This window comes from Heptranchias perlo, chromosome 30, assembly GCF_035084215.1.
Source record: "Heptranchias perlo isolate sHepPer1 chromosome 30, sHepPer1.hap1, whole genome shotgun sequence".
Lineage (NCBI taxonomy): Eukaryota > Metazoa > Chordata > Chondrichthyes > Hexanchiformes > Hexanchidae > Heptranchias > Heptranchias perlo.
The window spans coordinates 23,423,995-23,439,473 of record NC_090354.1 but is presented as its reverse complement, the minus strand read 5'-3'; the positions used below and the strand labels follow the sequence as shown (position 1 = coordinate 23,439,473).

The 15,479-nt window shown below is 41.5% G+C and overlaps 1 protein-coding gene across 4 annotated transcripts in view; it reads right to left on the bottom strand.

Moving 5' to 3' along the window:
* The window catches only part of gpatch8 (G patch domain containing 8), a 137,461-nt gene that overhangs the window by 104,516 nt on the left and 17,466 nt on the right, over positions 1-15,479 (bottom strand). For 2 of the 4 annotated variants that reach the window (XM_067969047.1, XM_067969052.1), the window contains one exon: positions 3,559-3,633. In XM_067969047.1, coding sequence (XP_067825148.1) covers positions 3,559-3,633 — 75 coding nt within the window. Of the gene's footprint in view, positions 1-3,558; positions 3,635-15,479 lie in introns of those variants that run through there. The other 2 variants (XM_067969051.1, XM_067969053.1) reach the window with 2 other exon arrangements.

Here is a 15,479-nt window from a genome sequence, read left to right as displayed (position 1 = left end):
AAAAAATAAAATATAGCAGAGCGTGCAATACAAACCAGTTCATAGCTGCTTAGCAATTATGGCCCAACTGCTGCAGAAGAGAAATGATGGACACCCCAAGTTGTGTGCATTATTTGTTACATGGAAACGTTGGTACATCTTCCATGAGAACAAAAATATCTACTGATCCCCTAAATTTCTTACATATTAGCTACACTGGATGGCAATTTGCACACACTTTAAACATAGCAAACTATTTCAAACCATGCCACTCTCTACTCCCTCCCCACGCCCACCTTTTTCCATTTCCTCCACTCGTACTTATTCTGGTTAATGCAATGTATACTCAAAGCACTTTAACTGATTCTGGCCAAAAAAAACATAACTTGCTGTTGGCAAAAACATCATAACCAAGTTTATGTAAACTGAACATAGTTGCCTGTGCACCTCATTGGCATGACAAATTGTTGTGGCTCATTATAATTTAGGCTGTCACTGGCAACCAAACAAAAGGACTGGTTCTTTTCTGCCCCCAAAATCCTTGTTTTGAATTAAAAGTTTATTTGTACACAGTCCAAATCACCCTAGCATACTCATTGCTAAAATACCTCTTTTACAGTCTGGTACAGAATAATGAATAGTTGTACAGTACAGGAAATTAATAGAAAACAAGTTAACCTGCCAACTGATTTCTGGTAACATTTTTTTGGGATGGGAGCTTTGTTTACTTGTAACGAACTACCTGTGTGCTGGTGACTTGAGATGATCAATGACATGCAGCAATTCTTTTTCATTTCATATTGGAGAAACTGCTTAAAATTAGTCATTTTAAATAGAAATCAATGGTATGACTAATCTGCTTTTTTTTTTAAAATTGGCCGTTTATAGAATCATAGAAGTTTACAACATGGAAGCAGGCCCTTCGGCCCAACATGTCCACGTCACCCAGTTTATACCACTAAGCTAGTCCCAATTGCCTGCACTTGGCCCATATCCCTCGATACCCATCTTACCCATGTAACTGTCCAAATGCTTTTTAAAAAAGACAAAATTGTACCCGCCTCTACTACTGCCTGTGGCAGCTCGTTCCAGACACTCACCACCCTTTGAGTGAAAAAATTGCCCCTCTGGACCCTTTTGTATCTCTCCCCTCTCACCTTAAATCTATGTCCCCTCGTTATAGACTCCCCTACCTTTGGGAAAAGATTTTGACTATCTACCTTATCTATGCCCCTCATTATTTTATAGACTTCTATAAGATCACCCCTTAACCTCCTACTCTCCAGGGAAAAAAGTCCCAGTCCATCTAACCTCTCCCTATAAGTCAAACCATCAAGTCCCGGTAGCATCCTAGTAAATCTTTTCTGCACTCTTTCTAGTTTAATAATATCCTTTCTATAGTAGGGTGACCAGAACTGTACACAGTATTCCAAATGTGGCCTTACTAATGTCTTGTACAACTTCAACAAGACATCCCAACTCCTGTATTCAATGTCCTGACCAATGAAACCAAGCATGCCGAATGCCTTCTTCACCACCCTATCCGCCTGTGACTCCACTTTCAAGGAGCTATGAACCTGTACTCCTAGATCTCTTTGTTCTATAACTCTCCCCAACGCCCTACCATTAACGGAGTAGGTCCTGGTCTGATTCGATCTACCAAAATGCATCACCTCACATTTATCTAAATTAAACTCCATCTGCCATTCATCGGCCCACTGGCCCAATTTATCAAGATCCCGTTGCAATCCTAGATAACCTTCTTCACTGTCCACAATGCCACCAATCTTGGTGTCATCTGCAAACTTACTAACCATGCCTCCTAAATTCTCATCCAAATCATTAATATAAATAACAAATAACAGCGGACCCAGCACCGATCCCTGAGGCACACCGCTGGTCACCAGTCTGAAAAACAACCCTCTACAACCACCCTCTGTCTTCTGTCATCAAGCCAATTTTGTATCCAATTGGCTACCTCACCTTGGATCCCGTGAGATTTAACCTTATGTAACAACCTACCATGCGGTACCTTGTCAAAGGCTTTGCTAAAGTCCATGTAGACCACGTCTACTGCAGAGCCCTCATCTATCTTCTTGGTTACCCCTTCAAAAAACTCAATCAAATTCGTGAGACATGATTTTCCTCTCACAAAACCATGCTGACTGTTCCTAATCAGTCCCTGCCTCTCCAAATGCCTGTAGATCCTGTCTCTCAGAATACCCTCTAACAACTTACCCACTACAGATGTCAGGCTCACCGATCTGTAGTTCCCAGGCTTTTCCCTGCCGCCCTTCTTAAACAAAGGCACAACATTTGCTACCCTCCAATCTTCAGGCACCTCACCTGTAGCTGTCGATGATTCAAATATCTGTGCTAGGGGACCCGCAATTTCCTCCCTAACCTCCCGTAACCCAATAGATCTACCTTCACCTACAAAGTTCTGGTCATCATATGAAATCACGCAGAATTAAGGAAGTGCAGCAGGATGGTATTCAAGACAGTGGGCACTTCCAACAATCAGATGGTTTCATGTTTAAATCCTTAGTTAGCCTACCATTTGTCTCCACTGGGGAAATGAGTGGTTTCCTCAATTCTTAGCTTAGTCCTTAAGAGGAAGGACAAATTTTAAGCAGTGCACTCTTTTTAATCAGATAAGTAATTCAATATTAGTGTTGACAACTCAATGAGAGTGCAAGTTTGCCAACAAGCCAAAAAGCAACAAACCCCAGGTTCTCCTATCTGACACCCTCTTTGCCAGAAGGCAGTTTGAAAGCAGTATAAAGGGGAAAAGGAAATGGAAGGATGAAACAACTTAAATAGTTCCCTCTTGCACCTAGATGCCAGGCTCGACAATGTTACAGCAACATGTTGCTTATCTGCCAGTTCAGGAAAACTGTGTGTGGTGGAGAAACCTAAAAAGAGCACCACCTCTGGGCATTGGTTGGATTAAGGTCAAATCACCCTTGTGCACAACACTGAAATAGATCTTTAGTATAACCAGTAAAATGTGTGCAAAATATCCAGTAGCTGTAGAGGATCAGCATATATTTCTAGTCCTTTTACACATCCATTCATACCACTCATCCTACATTGCACATGAAGTTCCATCCTATACCATGTGAGTGCAATGACAATTACTACACACAAAAACAAATGCTGAAAAACCAAAGCACTGGATTAACTCACGTAATGTAAAGACTAACTGAATTAGAACGACTTAAAAGTTTAACATATCACAAAGGAGACTTCTAAAGTGGGATTATTTACTAAGCATTTTACTGAAAGCAGCAATGAAGCATGTGTACTATTTATCCATGAAGTACAAACAAAATGTTGATTTACCTTAAGATGCATTTTTCATGTCCTGTATATACAGTAGCAGCACAGCATTAATAAACGTTATATTACAAGAAACTGAAAAACTTAAAATTAAAATAAAGGTGTACACTAAGCACTACATAGTAGTTTGGACCAACTACGTCATTTTCACTGAAACTATCTTTCTCCCTCCCTTAGGGGCACCTAATCATTCAACTTTAAATCAGATCAGTTCTCAATTGAAATACAAATCCTTACCGATTCTATGGGCTTGTCCAAGGATGCCTGTTCGATCTCCAGATGTCCTTCTTCATACTGATCAAAGTGATTCCCCTAAAAAGTCAATGGAGAATGGTAAAGACATACTCTGAAAAACAAACTATTTAAAATATGGCACACTTCTTCGAAGAATACCTAAATCTTCATGCAGTAAACTGGTTTGTAAAATAACTATGCAATAAAGTGCGAGGAATGGCTAAATTTCTTTTGTACCCTTATGCCATTCACACACAAATGGTCACACAAAGAACATACATCCTCTTTTCCCGATTACTTCCCTCCAGTGAGGCCAGAGAACCTACTACACTAGTGTGATCTTTCATTCTAATTACTTTTACCTCAAACTGTGATTACCCAAGGAAGTGTATCAGTTTAATAAATGCAGTTGTGATGATAACTCAAATGCCAAACAACTGGATTAAAGTTATCAAATTTATTTATTTTACTGCAGGGATCTTTACAGCCACCAGAACAAGGGGACGTTCAACTATTTGCAGAGAATGAACTTGAACCCAAGTTCCAGAAATGAAGGCTATTGTTAAAAGCAATATGCGATAACGTACACAGTTCAGTTCTTGTGCATATGTACTTTGTTACAGTCTACCCCACCAGAACTATTTTTAGAATTATCATGGACTTAAAAAGAAACTAGAAAAGCACATTTCCAAACACAACAAAGCTGGAGTATGACAGGACGCATCTCATTATACAAAAGAGATCATAACTTGCATTCATTTAGCATTTTTGAAATACAAAATGTTCCAATGAACTTCATCACGAAGAAAGGGATACCATGCAGCAGTGATAAAGGAGCAGAAATGACCAAGAGTATTGTTGAAATCAAGCAGCTTTGAAATCAGAGAGAAGTAGCAAGACAGAGGGGTGCAGGGAGGGCAAAGAGTAGGGTTGTGGGGGCTAGACCCTCTGCCACCAATGGTGGCAGAGTTGAAGAGTGCAGTACACAGACTGTGATGCAAGGATGGAGGGTTGCAGAGGTAATACCGGGGAAGGCTACGGGGGGATTTGTAATTGAGAACTAGGATCTTGAATTTGATGCATTGGGGGTCAGGGAGCCATCAAGTCAGCAAGTACTTGGGATGATAGGCAAGCGGGACTTAGTGTGGGACAGAATACAGGCACTGGAGTTTTGTTCTACAGAGGTGGATCCCAGAGGAGAGGCGGTCAGTGGAGGAGGATGAAATGATTGCTCATGCCAAACACTGCACAGAGGTCAAGTATACTGCACCAGTCAGTCACAAACAGTGCCTTTGGTGATTTTTGACTAGACAAAGCAGAAACAAGACTGCAGAGATTTCAACAAGGAACTGTGGAAGAGGTGAGTTCAGAGCCAGGTGATAACACATTCAAGGGCCATATAGAGAAAAAGGAAGTTAGAGATGGAGTGGGAACCGAAGGAGATGGAGGTGGAAAAGGACGAGCCTTTTTTTTTAAAAAAGGAGTGAGCATTGAGGCCAACAGCGGACGACCAAGCCAATGAAACACCAGGTGCTTTGTGACCCTAGATTTAAGGGTGTGAAGGTGGCAACTATACCAGGGAGAACTGTAATCGTGAGATACTTGGTAGGGATGAAAACATTAAAAGCAGAACCAAGGGAGCTACTGAGTAGGGCAACAGCAGAAATGTGCTATTAAAGGAGTAAAGGAGAAAGTTGGGAGGTAGAAGTGTCTATTTTGAACTGGGTAGCAAACCAGTCTCTGCCCTCATTCACGACTAAAGACTGCAACACAGCGCTGTGGCCTTCTAATCAGGATGCAGAACTGCCTGTAATAAGAAGTTGGGCTCATGGTGAAAAAAGGGTTTGGATCACGATAATGTAGGGAAAAAATGGAATCAATATAGATTTGATGAGCTTCAACATATCAGATAGTGAATATCTAACAATATCCTGTTCAGCGTCTGATTTTCAATTTTTCATTTATAGGGTTGAAAGGTTAAACTTGAATCGGATGTATGTTGCAAAGCTCAACATGAAGATTTAAATTACAGCAGTGTAGACATGTTTATAGTTCCTACTGAAATAGTAAGTGAGCAATGACTATTCAGGGATCCAGGTGCCCATTTCATTGAGGATATACTTTAAATCAGGAGTAGTAAGCATTTTGCATCATTTATTAAGTATCACCCATCCCTCCAAAAACATGGTCAAACTCTGAATGTAGGTATATACTTAAATGACTTAACTATGGGATAAAGACTGAAAAGCACTATAAACTTAGTGGTTTCAGCTTTGGCTTCACTTGTGCAGATTGGACCTTGCCAATCTTAATTAATTTACATATTTAAGTTCCCTCCACATTTTCCCTTCATGTAGAACCTCCTACAATGCAAGACCAAATGCACACAGTGGACATTGTAGAATTTAAGAGGGTGAAATCAGGCATGAAACAATGGTAAAAATTAAACCCAAACAACATTGCTCCAATGAAATGGACTGCCTAGTGAGGCAGATAAAATGGAAAAATTTAAGGGAGAATTGGATAGATACTTGAGGAAATGGGCAACTGAGGTACATTAGCTTTTGGAACTGGCCAGATGTTTTTTCCCAGTCCTGTACTTTCCTACATTCATGATGTATGAAAAGTAAACTTAATACTACATAAATCATGATGTACTTAGATTACCAGTCTAGCCTAAGGATAGTTCATAACTAATAGCTAAGTAAATACAAATCATTTATAAAAATTGCCCAACAGCAATGCTACTTTGGGCTGCAAGGAAAATCCATTCTGTTACTGTTAAAGATTCTCTACAAAATCAAGGGGTACGACAACAATAACATGAAAGTGATTACCCACAGAATTTCAATGCAGTTCCATTCATATCAAATTGGCTGTCAACCACCTTCATGGAAACTGCTAAGTTCTACACTTCAATTCTGATCTCCAAATATATTACATTAGTGTTCTAGAAATTTTCAGTCTTTGATGTTCGTGTTATGTATAAAATACTGCACTGGACAAACATTGAAGACAGAAACAGACAGATAAAGAATCAAAACAGGTTACCTCATAATTGTTACCATATGATATGCTGTAACCGTTCTAAGACTAAATGGAACCATTGATCTACGCAGCTTATTCAAGTAAAAGCTGCTTTGTATCAACTTGCCAAAATTTACAAGTAGGTCAAATGCTTTCTTTGTGCTTAAATCTGTTAGAATCTAACTGAATGGAATACAAAGGAACCTTATGACTGATATCACTAGGGACTAAAAATATTTTTGTCAAAGCCTGAAAGAATGGCAGTGCCAGCTCTCTGTTCCTGTTACTCATGCTCCCACACATTAATGTGCAGTTGTTGCAACCTGCCCCTGTCCTTCAAGAAATATATTCAGCCGCTCGACAATCACCACCAACCAAGCAACAGCACAAAGACCTCGTTCAAGCGTCACAAACCGTTCGAACCCCATTTTACAAACAGCACACATTATAGGACTATGTAATGTTGCTAGGCTTCTTTTGTCATTTGTACCTACTATGAAACTACAGATTTTATCTAAAGATTTAAAAGTTGGTTACCTCCTGTTTCTCCTGAGTAAGATGAAAATGAACAGTACTTTAAAAAAAAACACAATCCCACAATATATATTTTTAAAATTAGAACTCTTTGTTGAGGCATTCAAGATGCCTTTCTCATGAGTACGTGCTATAGCATTTGGGTACGCCTTGCAACTGGAATCCAAGCAGTCATTTAACCCAAGATTCCAACAAAATCATTACTGTAGGTGAGCATCCAACCTATCCATGGCGACTGTTACAACTTCCATTCTTGACACACCAAGAGAAAACAAATGCATATAAAGAATACTGCGAGTACACTTTAATAGAAGTAGTTCAATTTCCAGCAATTAGTTCTATCTTTTCTTGTCCAGCTTTGGTCTAAGGCCTGAGAGCTTGTGGTAACTCAGCACCAATGATCTCTTTCCTGTATAGTGTGCAGTCTCAGCTGTCTTCCATCTGCTGTTTGCCTTAATGAATCAATCCACTTTGTACTTTGTTTTACAATCAAATATGTTCACTCCCAATGCCAACCAAATAAATCTTACCAATATTTGGCCCAGTGAAGCATTAACATTTTTCATTCTGCACTTTATAATATAAAAATCAGCATAAATGGAAGAGTAGTCAGACAGTAAACAGAAGTGAGGCATAACCACATGGGAGGGACAAATGGAGAGAACAGCTAACCCAGGTGCTCTCATACTTCTCTGCGTCTAGCACTACAGCATGATTGGTAGAGCCCTATTGGTACCAGGCTAGCTGCTCTATTATTTGGGAAACATCATGAACCATTCTGCACATGATGGAGAAGAACTGAACTCACAAACACAATCTTTTAGAAAATACATTAAGATTTTTCAGTGTTATAGACAATACTCACCATTAGTTTACATTGGATTTGCAAGGCTCACCATGAGCCACAAGAATCTCAGGGTTCTACTCAGGTATTTGAAGTAAACAAATGGCAAGCGTCTACTTACAAAATCTGAAACTTTGAACGAATTTCAGCTTTCTTCTTTCTGGAGATTCTCAATGCTATCGTTGTTTTTTGCAGCTTTGAGTATTACTAGAAAGTTCAATATTGTGCAAACTAAACAGATATCAAAAGATAGTTGTCCCTTTGCAGTGCTCAACCTCCCAATCCCTCTCCAAGATTAACTTCTATCCCTGCAAATAGTTAAGGAAGCCAACATGAAATACAATGTAAAATCCAAAACTCAAACTTGATGTTCTGCCCATTATGTCTGGTATTCCTAGAGTGTGAGATCATAGCACTGTAATCCAGGGTACCAGGTAGATCGGGAATGCTAGATGCTATACTAGCTCACTGCATTCTAACAAGGTAAATTACACAATATGAAGAAGTTCTAGCTTCAATTTGCTTTAGTGCTTTCCATGACTCACTACATTTACATTAACTATCTTTACTATTTTGCTCACCACACAGGTCACTCGGCCTCTGAAATTAACAGAAGCAATTAAATCAAGGCCCAGCTCCCCGAATAGTACCATATTAGTCGTATGTTGCTATACGCATAGAAACATTGGGAGATGTGGCTATTTTTACATGTGATGCAATCACAAGAATGCTCAATGCACATCTTATTGGCTCCTCATCCAGATTAGCACTTGCGGCAACTTGCAATGTAACAAGAACACATAAAATGTATAAAACCACCATAGAATTTACAATCTTCAGGTTTTGGAATGAAAAGAAAACCTGATAAGTAGTATCATAACCTTAAAAGGCACAAAGGTTTTTCGCTCATCAGTAGTTGCTTGACTGCTTAAACATTGTGCAAGTAGGCATATTAAATTCTATTAAACAAATTCTGCAGTCACTATTAAAATTCTTTGTTAAAAAAAATTGCAAGTGCTGTTAATTCATAGGTCTAAATTAGTGTATGCTTTTAAACTGTTATAATACCAATTGTCATCAACAGTGACAGTTTGAAGTACTCAGTTCCAAATAATATCAGTTAATTTACATAATTACCTTTTTGATCTCTTTTCACTTGAAATGTAAGTAGGTAGTCTTGAGCATAGGCAACAGATTCTGCCTTCACAACAGCAGGATGCATACTGGCAATGGCATTAGCAGTGAACTCCATTGTTAAGACAATAAAATGGCTTCATTAGAGGGTCTCATGTTTACTCTTCACATTATCTCAGTTTGTTTTTACCATTAGTGGGGTGTGATACCGATTGAATGCTGGGTGTTCATAATCCCTATTGCTAAATATGCCATTTTTTGTCATAAACTAGAGACTCAGTGTGAGAGTGAGCCTATTCTGTTACCGAGGGTACTGGGTGGAAGGGAGGTAGTTCCGATTGTAGCTGAGTCCTGCAAAATGTTACATCAAAACCCAAAGCTTTTAACTATTCAGCATTTCTAAAAATGCTTATAAACACAGATCACACAAAAACACTGTCCTTTCAGCTATGGGGCTTAGGTTCAAGTCCAGCCCAGGTTAACGATGCAACTCTCTTCTGTCTCAGCTGTAGGAGTCTTGCAAAATATGTTTTGGTAGTCTCAACCCAATTCTTAGTGGGTATGGGGCAGCTATACCCTATGGCCTATATTTAGCATTAATAGCAATTTCACTCTGAGGTCACAGAATAGCTAATACAATGGGGAGTGCTGAAAGGTAAATGAGCATTTTTGGGACAATTTAGAGGGAGTTGCATCTGCATCTAAATCTAACCTGTGCTATTTCTGACAAGAGTGCTTGGTACAGGTACTGGGTACAAAAAATCTAGAAGGGTTTCATTTGCTAGAACTGATGTCCTCACCTTGAGCACAAAACATCTAACAAAATTAGAAGAATTTTGTTTATGATTTCTTAATATAACAACCCTCATGTCAAAGAAATATCTTGCATTATCAACCAAGTTATAATTCATAAGGTTTTGAAGTCTTTCTTGAATAATGTATTCCAATATGGTTCTATTTTGGATCTTGCAGTCTATGTAAGGAGATGTGTCAAGCTGCAGAGTTACTGCTGTGCCTTCCACTGTCCTGTTCAATCGTTTAATTCTTTATAAAGAATGTATTCAGAGAATCTTAATGAAGTTGGGAGACATTAATTTTCTGAATTTAAATGCAATGCTGAGAACTTATCCCCCGTATTTCCATAGCTTCACTTCCACCTTAAAAATATATATATTTTATACAAAAATAAAGCATTTCAGTTCAATGAGATTATTTTTATTTATCTGATCCTAAAGTTCTGACTTTCTCCTTTGCGAAAATGGTCCATCTCCGACTCTTCCCTTCCTCGACTTCTCTATTTCTAGGATAGGCTGTCAACCAATATCTACTATAAGCCCACCAACTCCCACAGCTACCTTGGTTACACTTGCTCCCACCCCGCTTCCTGTAAGGACTCTATTCCATTCTCTCAGTTTCTCCATCTCCGTCACATCTGTTCTGACGATGCCACCTTCCATACCAGTGCTTCAGATAGGTCTTCCTTTTTCCTCAACCGACGATTCCCCTCCACTGTAGTTGACAGGGCCCTCGACCGTGTCCGTCCCATCTCCCGCTCTTCTGCCCTTAACACTTCCCCTCCCTTCCAGAAGCATTATAGAGCCCCCCCGTCCTCACTTTCCACCCCACAAGCCTCCACATTCAACTAATCATCCTCTACCATTTCCGCCACCTCCAGCGCGATGCCACCACCAAACACATCTTCCCCTCCCTTCCCCCTTCAGCATTCCGAAAGGAAGGTGCCCTTAGTCCACTCTTACATCACCTGCTCTCCTTCCCGTGCAAGCACAGGAGATGCAACACCTGCCCTTTCACCTCCTCCCTTTCCATCATCCAGGGCCCCAAACACTCCTTCCAGGTGAAACAGCGATTTACTTGTACTTCTTTCAATTTAGCATACCGTATTCGCTGCTCACGATGTGGTCTCCTCTACATTGGAGAGACCAATCGCAGATTGGGTGTTCGCTTCGCTGAACAACTCTGCTCAGTCCACAAGCGTGACCCTGACCTTCCGGTCACTTGCCATTTTAATTCTCTGTCCCACTCCCACTCTGGCTTCTCTATCCTCGGCCTCCTACACTGTTCCAACGAAGCTCAACAGAAGCTCGAGGAACAGCACCTCATGTTTCGATTAGGTACTTTTCAACCTTCCGGACTCAACATTGGTTTCAATAACTTCAGATCATAACCACTGCTCCCATTTTTTCAGACAGCAGGTACTGGTAATGGTTCTGCCACTGCCATACAGCTCCTCCAGACCCATCTTTTGTTTCTTTACTTGACCCATTACCACCCTCCTTGCCTTGCACCATCGTCACTTTTGTCATTTAATCACTCCTGCCCTCCATCTTATAACAGACCTTCCCTTGTGTTCTTTCCTCCCCTCCCCCCAATTTTTTTGCCTGGCTCTACTTGCTTAGAAATTGTTAAATCTTTAACTTCTTCCAGTTCTGACAAAAAGTCTTTGACCTGAAACATTAACTCATTTTCCTTCTCCACAGATGCGGCCTGACTTGCTGAGTATTTCCAGCATCCGCAGTATTTTGCTTTTGACAATATTTTCTTCAACTTATCCATTCTAGATGAACAGACACGGTGTTCATCTCGGTCCCACCCCTGTATTTTCAACATATTTAAATTTCTACAACGGGATATCTAACCCATTGTAAATTGTAAACACTTCTAAAATATCCCTGTGAGCAATGGTCTAAACTTGGCAACAGTGAACAGTGATCAAATACACTAACAAAAATGGAAATTAGTTACTGGTTAACAATACAAAAGTTAACGTACAAATTTTTTAAAATGTTAAAAAGGTACACAGCTCATGTATCACACTGTGCCAAAGAACAGCTGGGCACAGTTCTGCACCTGCGATACCTCACTTGGACAGTCACAATTGTCACTGTGCCACTGGAGGAAATTCTTCCACAAATCCCAAGATTTCAGCAGCGAACCCAATGAGACAATTAACGATCCGGAACAGCAGACAGAGGGATCCGCGGTACAGCAGCCGAAGAAGAGTGTCAAACTGGACTCCTCCGGAGGGTCGCTGCCCTAAGCTTGACATGTATGCTCAAGCTGTCAGGAAATGCGTCAATGCCAGATTCATCAGCCGCACTCACAAGACAGTCCAGAATGTCACCCGAGCACAACGCAACGCCATTGACGCTCTCAAGACCAATGGCAACATCGTCATCAAATCAACGGACAAAGGAGGAGCCATCATCACACAGAACAGAACGGACTATTGCAAAGAAGCGTACCGACAACTGGACAACCAGGAAGATTACAGACGGTTACCCGCAGATCCGACCAAGGAACACACCCATCAGCTCAACAAACTGATCAAGACCTTCGATCCAGACCTTCAAAGCATCCTACGCGCTCTCATCCAACGTACTCCCCGCGTGGGAGACTTCTACTGCCTCCCAAAGATACACAAAGCCAACACACCCGGACGTCCTATCGTATCAGGCAACGGAACCCTGTGTGAGAACCTCTCTGGATACGTCGAGGGCATCCTGAAACCCATCGTACAGGGAACCCCCAGCTTCTGTCGCGACACTACAGACTTCCTACAAAAACTCAGCACCCACGGACCAGTTGAACCAGGAACACTTCTCACCACGATGGACGTCTCGGCACTCTACACCAGTATCCCCCACGATGACGGCATCGCTGCAACAGCCTCAGTACTCAACACCAACAACAGCCAATCTCCAGACGCCATCCTACAACTCATCCGCTTCATCCTGGATCACAATGTCTTCACCTTCGACAACCAGTTCTTTACCCAAACACAAGGAACAGCCATGGGGACCAAATTCGCACCCCAATACGCCAACATTTTCATGCACAAGTTCGAGCAGGACTTCTTCACTGCACAGGACGTCCAACCAACGCTATACACCAGATACATCGACGACATTTTCTTCCTATGGACCCACGGCGAAGAATCATTGAAGAGACTACACGATAACATCAACAAGTTCCATCCCACCATCAAGCTCACCATGGACTACTCTTCAGAATTGATTTCTTTCTTGGACACACGAATCTCCATCAAAGACGGGCACCTCAGCACCTCACTCTACCGCAAGCCCACGGACAACCTCACGATGCTCCACTTTTCCAGCTCCCACCCTAACCACGTCAAAGAGGCCATCCCCTATGGACAGGCCCTGCGAATACACAGGATCTGCTCAGACAAGGAGGAACGCGATGGACACCTACAGACGCTGAAAGACGCCCTCGTAAGAACGGGATATGACGCTTGACTCGTCGATCGACAGTTCCGACGGGCCACAGCGAAAAATCGCATAGACCTCCTCAGAATACTAACACGGGACGCAACCAACAGAGTACCCTTCATCGTCCAGTACTTCCCCGGAGCGGAGAAACTACGCCATGTTCTCCGCAGCCTTCAACATGTCATCGATGACGACGAACACCTCGCTAAGGCCATCCCCACACCTCCACTACTCGCCTTCAAACAGCCACCCAACCTCAAACAGACCATCGTTTGCAGCAAATTACCCAGCTTTCAGGAGAACAGCGTCCACCACACCACACAAACCTGCCACGGCAACCTCTGCAAGACATGCCAGATCATCGACACAGACACCAGACACCACCCACCAGGTACATGGTTCATACTCCTGTGACTCGGCCAACGTTGTCTACCTCACACGTTGCAGGAAAGGATGCCCCGGAGCATGGTACATTGGCGAGACCAAGCAGACACTGCGACAACGGATGAACGGACACCGTGCAACAATCGCCAGACAGGAGGGTTCCCTCCCAGTCAGGGAACACTTCAGCAGTCAAGGACATTCAGCCACCGATCTTCGGGTAAGCATTCTCCAAGGCGGCCTTCGAGACACACGACAACGCAAAATCAAACAGAAATTGATAGCCAAGTTCCGCACCCATGAGGACAGCCTTAACCGGGATCTTGGGTTCATGTCACACTACACGTACCCCCACCAGCGAAAAAAAGTTATCTGTTTTTAACACAACGGGTCATTCTCTGTCTTTCTCTTCCTTTCGGATGTTTCTCTCCCTCTCTCTCTGTTTTGTGCCCTGGCCGTTTGTGTATTCGGTGGTCCTGTAGGTAACATCACTCTGTCTGAACACTTTGATTGCCTTGACAATGGGCAGTTGGAAAGATTATCTGTAATCACCAGGTATTGTTCTCTGAATATAAATGCGGTAACCTTCCATGGAACCCCACACTCGCTCACCTGACGAAGGAGAAAGCCTCCGAAAGCTTGTGATTTTCAAATAAAACAGTTGGACTATAACCCGGTGTTGTAAGATTCCTTACATTTGTCAACCCCAGTCCATCACCGGCATCTCCACATCACTGGAGGAGGAACCAAAGATTTGCCACTTCACAGAACAGTAAGTCATCTGAGCCATTTCTCAACAAACAGCACAGGATGCCAACAGCTATGTGATAATTAGTTGCAAGCTGCATTCAAGTCTGCATCCTGTCATTCCCAACCATTTACAGACAAATATCCTCCCAAATAACTATATTGACCATAACCTCGCCCCTCACTTCCTAATTAAACTAAAAATACATGGAGGAAATAAATGTCCACTTCCCATGGGAGAAGTCTCCAAACTTAGTGGCCTGTTGTATTGCAACAGTCTTCCAACCCAGCTGTAGTGCAAGATGGATCACCACCACAGTAAAAACAGAGACAAAATACTGAAACTATTGCAGCAAGTTGGCACTACCTAAAGTAGCCACACACCGCTCCACAGCTGCAATATAAAAGTGCGTCAACGATCACTACTAGTAACCACAAATGGAATTCCCTGGAAGTACCGACAAAGGTTGGTATGAAAATCATTCAAAAAGCAGATAAAATGACATAAGAAAATAAATTTTATTAGCAAATTATGATGGTATTTTCAAAGCTTTGCCTCTAAAATTATAATACTGCAGTGTGAAATAACTTTACCTTTCTGTAGTTTTTATGCCTACTACAAAACACGTTGGAATTTTCTGATTGTTGCAAATTTAGGTCAATGTTTAACAGATGAATTCAGTAATCTCTGGCACACAAATAGAGACTTCCCACAGCTGTCATTTTAAATAAATCTGATGAGAAAAAGTCATTTTGATTAGATCTCAAAATATTTTACAGTTTATTACGTGGCATGTTTGGGGGAGAGACAGAGAGAAGAGGAATAATTTAAGAAAAAATTCAGTATAAGCACATAATACTTTTACACTTATCAACCCCAACCAATAACTTCCATCCTCTCTGGTTATGTGGTTAGGTTAACTTGCGGGTTAAAAAAACAATTCTATCCATAATGTACTTTTTTCATAGGTTTTTTGGTCTACAATTCTGCTATTGGGAAAGGCAAA